Source organism: Pangasianodon hypophthalmus, chromosome 18 (assembly GCF_027358585.1).
Source record: "Pangasianodon hypophthalmus isolate fPanHyp1 chromosome 18, fPanHyp1.pri, whole genome shotgun sequence".
NCBI classification, from domain to species: Eukaryota; Metazoa; Chordata; class Actinopteri; order Siluriformes; family Pangasiidae; genus Pangasianodon; species Pangasianodon hypophthalmus.
This window is the reverse complement of record NC_069727.1, coordinates 5,919,374-5,924,357: the sequence shown is the minus strand read 5'-3', so window position 1 is coordinate 5,924,357 and position 4,984 is coordinate 5,919,374. Positions and strand designations below refer to the sequence as shown.

Here is a 4,984-nt window from a genome sequence, read left to right as displayed (position 1 = left end):
GTGATTTTTTTTTTCTTCTAATCTTCAACTACGCAGTTTCTGTGAATCTGTGCCCACTGTAGCTTCAGATTCTTCTTCTTGGCTGACAGGAACCTGATGTGGTCTTCTCCTGTTGTAGCCCATCTACCTCAAGTTTCAATGTTTTGTGCATGCTGAGATGCCTTTCTGCTTAGCACAGTTGTAAAGAGTGATTATTTGATTTACTATATCCTTCCTGGCAGCACAAACCTATCTGGTCATTTTCTTCTGACTTCTCTTATCAACAAGGCGTTTCCACCCATATAACTGCCGCTCACTCAGTGTTTTTTGTTTTTCACACTATTCTGTTTACACTCTAGAGACTGTTGTGTGTGAAAATCCCAGGAGATCAGCAGTATTCTGAAATACTCAAACCAGCCCATCTGGCACCAATAACCATGGCATGGTCAAAGTCACAGAGATCAAACTTTTTGTTTCTGATGTTTAATATGAACATTAACTGAAGCTCTTGTTCTGTATCTGCATGAATTTTTTTTGCATTGTGCTGCTGTCACGTGATTGAATGACTGGATAACTGCATAATGGAGCAGGTGTAAACCGTAAACCGTGAAGTTATTATTATTATTATTATTATTATTATTATTATTATTATTATTATTATTATTACTAGGTTAAACGTAACGAAGAAATAAGAAGTTTAAAACTGTCGCGTGTAAAACTAAAGGAAGAAAGAAGCTGCACACTGCACGGAAGCCAGACACGATTAAAAAAAAAAAAAAAAAAAACGAAGGGGGAAAAAAAAAAATCACCAAAAAAGGAAATATAATTTTTAAAAATGTATAAGGATAACAGTGCGACATTAGTGTCAGCTTTTATCACGGGTTATAACCGCTTTCATTTTTTTTTTTTTATCCAAATCAGTAGAAAGTCTACAAAATATTAAACAGTGAAATTAGGCACTTCATTAAATAAATATTTCTTTATTAAAGTGTGATAATTATTCTGTGCTTTGGGTCTCCAGTTTGCTCTGAAGTCTGAGTCGCTCGCGCTTGTGGCGTGTGATGCTTTATGACGTCCACTGTGACGCCACGGGGAGTTTATAAAGGCAGGTTTTCCACCATAACCTCCAGGTTTGCTGAGATCACAGACTGTGGTGGTTTACTGGTTAAAGGACCGCGATAAACAGCAGGAGATTCAGACTTTCTTTCTTTATAGCATTTACAAAACGTTAAATTCAGAAATTAAGGCAAGGCACAACAGGTGAATAAGGTCAATTCATTAAAACTGTAAATATCACAATTAAGCCAGTTGATTCTTAAAGGATGGTTTTGTATTGTACAAATTTAGACATAGGCCTGTTTATGCAAATGAGGCTCTGTCTAATTAAACATGAGTACATTTGCATACTTAATAAAACCATAAATCTAGTCTTTGGATGTTATTTTAGATTTAAAATGATTATTTCACAGTGAAGATGCTCTCAGGTGACCTTTACTCAAGAGAATTACAGAAAGACTTTATTGTTTAATGAAGAAAATACCATGGACAGTTAGTAAAACATTTTCCAATGCCATTTTCAGTATAAAATCCAGCACTAATCAACATTTTGGGAAAATTCCTCTGCAGTATGCTTCTAATTAGGAATAGGAATAAACATGTAAAATTTCAGATTTTTTTTTTCCAGTTCATTTTCTAGACTAACCCACATAAGATTTCTGAATTTATTTCAGACTCTGTTACTTTTTATACTCATTGGCTTGTGTTCTGTGCATCATGAAGTGTGAGACAGCTCATTAGCCTAATCACTTCAGCTCTGTGTTCCTCGAGGGTCCATTAGTGGTCAGGAGGCCGGGTCAGTAAACTGTCCATTTAAGCAGCAATTTTTTTCCCCCTTTCTTTTCAGATGCAAAGTAACAGAAAACAAACCGAGAAGGTGAACAGGGACACCGATTCTGGGCTGAAAATCTTTTAACTCTATTAAGTTGATTTTTTTTTGTGACAAAACACATTTGTGTTGGTGTGATTTGTAGAAATTACCAGCGTTTTCCTTTCAATCACAGGAAGTTCATTTGACTTGAGAGACGTGACCCAGATGCTTGTTAATGCAGCAGCAGTTTCTCACATGGAAATGCCTGTCTTTCCCATCATCTACAACTTCCTGGAGTGTCTGACTGATCAGTATGTACTCAGCACTTCACAGGAGTGTTTTTCTTTTAGTTCATTTAGAAATCATTAAATTTATCCTTGAAGAACCGTGTTTTCCTAAGAGTGATTATAATAATTAAAAGTAATAATTGTTTGTCTACACAGTTTTATCAGTACAGTGCATTCGCCATATTTTGGAAATCATGATTCCTGATGTATGATGAAATATTTCTCAGGTTTAAAAAAAGCCATAATTTTATGTTTTTTTATTAAAGGTCTCACTCAGAGTTAAGTAAGGTGGAGGACCTGGAGATTGATAGTGAACCACTTGACCACATCAGCATTCTGATAAGAGACGATGAACGCGGATGCCAGTCAGCGAGTGGACTCCATGGTGGCCGGTCCTCAAACAGTTCCTCTGAATTGAATACAGCAATTGTTAAAGAAGAGTTTCAACAGATTATTTCTGCTATGAGTAACAAGGCACTGAGTTCAGACTCAGGTAGTCCGTCACCACCAATTCATATCCTGCCTGATACCAAGAGTACTAACTTAGCGACTAAAGCTGTCATGAATGCCATCGTCAGTACCATGAATGATTGCCTTGATGTAATGGAAGATTCACTCGTTTTGCAGCTCTTTACTAGTGTTGCCCAAAAACTTGAGATCCTGGCATCTACTTCTAGTTCGGAGATGCTCTTCAAATCAAAATGTGAAAATGACTCGTTTGATCTCCACTCCAAGGCCTCTGGTGATGATTTGAGTGCTGCTTCTAATTCAGTGGTTAAAACCTTAGTATCTCGTTCATACGTGTCCCTTGATGATGACAGTGTTGTGGATGATTCATCATTCGGTCAAGTGCCATTCAAATGGCCTGATGTCTCCTTAGGATGTGGCAGTGATGCAAATGATGATGATTTTTCATATTCTGAGAACTTTTCAATGTCTAGTATGAAAGAGAACATTGTATGCGAGTTTAGGACTGAGGCTTCCTGCCTCGTGAGCGAGGTCTTGTCTCAGTCAGTTAAAATAATAAACGCAGATGCTGACATTCCTGAGGCAGTGAAAGGTTTGATCAGCCAGAGTGATGCTTCTTACTCAGAGCCTCCAGACCCGGATATTGCTGCCTCAAAAATCGTAGAGAAATTTGTGGTACACATATGTGACCTGTTAGACTTTGAACAATTTCCACAACTGGCTGCTGATAATTTGTGGAAACTAGCAAATGATCTTTATTACAGTGTGATGTGCCAGGTCAATGAATTTTTGCTCAGCCATCAGCAGAGACTAGCTGAGATAAGAGAAGTTATTGGTGTTAATGAGCAATTGCAATCATCAGAAGATGCAGAGCATGCACACAATGTGACTGGGTCCAAGCAGAAAAATGTTGAAGTGGACAAACCGTCATCAGCTCACGTGGTTTCAGTGAACCCCTTAGTGGACACCTTGATGGCCTCTTTGGACTTAGACCACGCTGGGCATTTTGAGACTTTGTCTATTCAGTGTGTGGATGAAGTATTCAGCATCTACAGTGTGGAGCTGTACTCTATCGAGGACCAAGAGAGCCAGCAGACAGATACTGCAGGGTCCGGCAGTGAATCACGTCCAGCACTACAATGGACCCTGGAGACTATTTCAGAAGCTGAGGAAGCACTAGACGTTACTTCATACAACTTTGAACAAACTGTTTCCAGCTTTGAACAAACTGTATGCATGGGCTCTAGGAGTGAACTCTTTGAGGTGTTAAAGTCCCAGAATACTCAGCTGACCGGATCACTGGCATTCTCAATCGTCAGGACACTTCAGAACACGAATCCTGACGACATCTACGTTACATCACCTATGCTACATCAGCCGTATTCTTCCTCATCCCAAGAAAGCCAGAAGATCAGAAAGAAACATTTACAACTCAAGATGCAAAAACTGAAGAATCCCTTCAAGGTAAAAATATATCAATATGTCAGTCCTGCAGTAAATTTTTATAGATTGCATTATTATATTCAGACTGCATCTTGCCACTAGTAGGTGTTGTAACTTACACGCATTATGGATTGACACCATTATTTCTGTACATATGATATCTATGTGTATTGAGTATTGTGTATTAAGTGTGCTGGAGCTTATACTAGAATAGGTTGAGAAAGCCAAGATATCAGAGGTGACTTGTACAGCAAATAGATATACAACATTTTTGTTTTTCAGAATTTAGGAGCAATATGTCTTTATGGTGACTTATTGTCTGAAGAATATGCTAGTTCTTCTGTATGCTGTTATAGTAATATTTATACTATTCTAATATTATATTATAAATTGAAGTACTGTATTGTAGTGTATTGAATTGTACTCCTTGGATGTTTAATGACATTGTCAATTTCTCATTTTACAGAAATTGAGAAAAGGACAGAAGGGAAGTTTCGCCTCTCTGGACCAGAAGCAGCATGGCTCTACTGACGCCGATATGAGTACGTTTACAATAGTAAACCTGTATTATATATAGAAGTGATTGTTACTGTTCATTTTATTGAACATATAAAACAGTGTTGGGTTTGTGAGACTTTCTCTGTCTACTCTACTCTCTAGGTTCAGAAAGCCTGGATTCGAAAACGGAGAAGCTGAAGAAGTGGTCCATCTTTTTGTGGATCTTCTCCGCTTTAAAATCTTTCTCATGAACAAAATAATAGGTTGCACTTTTACAATACTGTTTCATAGAAGCAATAATAAGGTTTCTTCCTCATCTCGTCTCAGGGTGATTTTCCCCTTGCCACTGTTGCCTCTGGCTTGCTCATTAGGAATCAAAATCTCCAATTTCTAAAAAGTAATTTCTTTATCTTATTGTTAATAGCAGTGACAATATTGGAAG

The 4,984-nt window shown here is 37.7% G+C and overlaps 1 protein-coding gene across 2 annotated transcripts; it reads left to right on the top strand.

Annotated features, from left to right (window-relative positions):
• The first annotated feature begins 1,001 nt into the window (after positions 1–1,001).
• On the top strand, positions 1,002–4,984 carry LOC113531950 (uncharacterized). 2 transcript variants are annotated; one of them, XM_053241912.1, is made up of 5 exons: positions 1,002–1,239; positions 1,883–2,157; positions 2,400–4,065; positions 4,511–4,586; positions 4,705–4,984. In XM_053241912.1, the coding sequence occupies exons 2-5, from the start codon at positions 2,072–2,074 to the stop codon at positions 4,791–4,793; spliced, it is 1,917 nt and encodes a 638-aa protein (XP_053097887.1). In that variant the 5' UTR covers positions 1,002–1,239; positions 1,883–2,071; the 3' UTR covers positions 4,794–4,984. The 2 variants fall into 2 exon arrangements, with proteins under 2 accessions (XP_053097887.1, XP_053097888.1); XM_053241913.1 differs by having other exon boundaries at positions 4,511–4,600.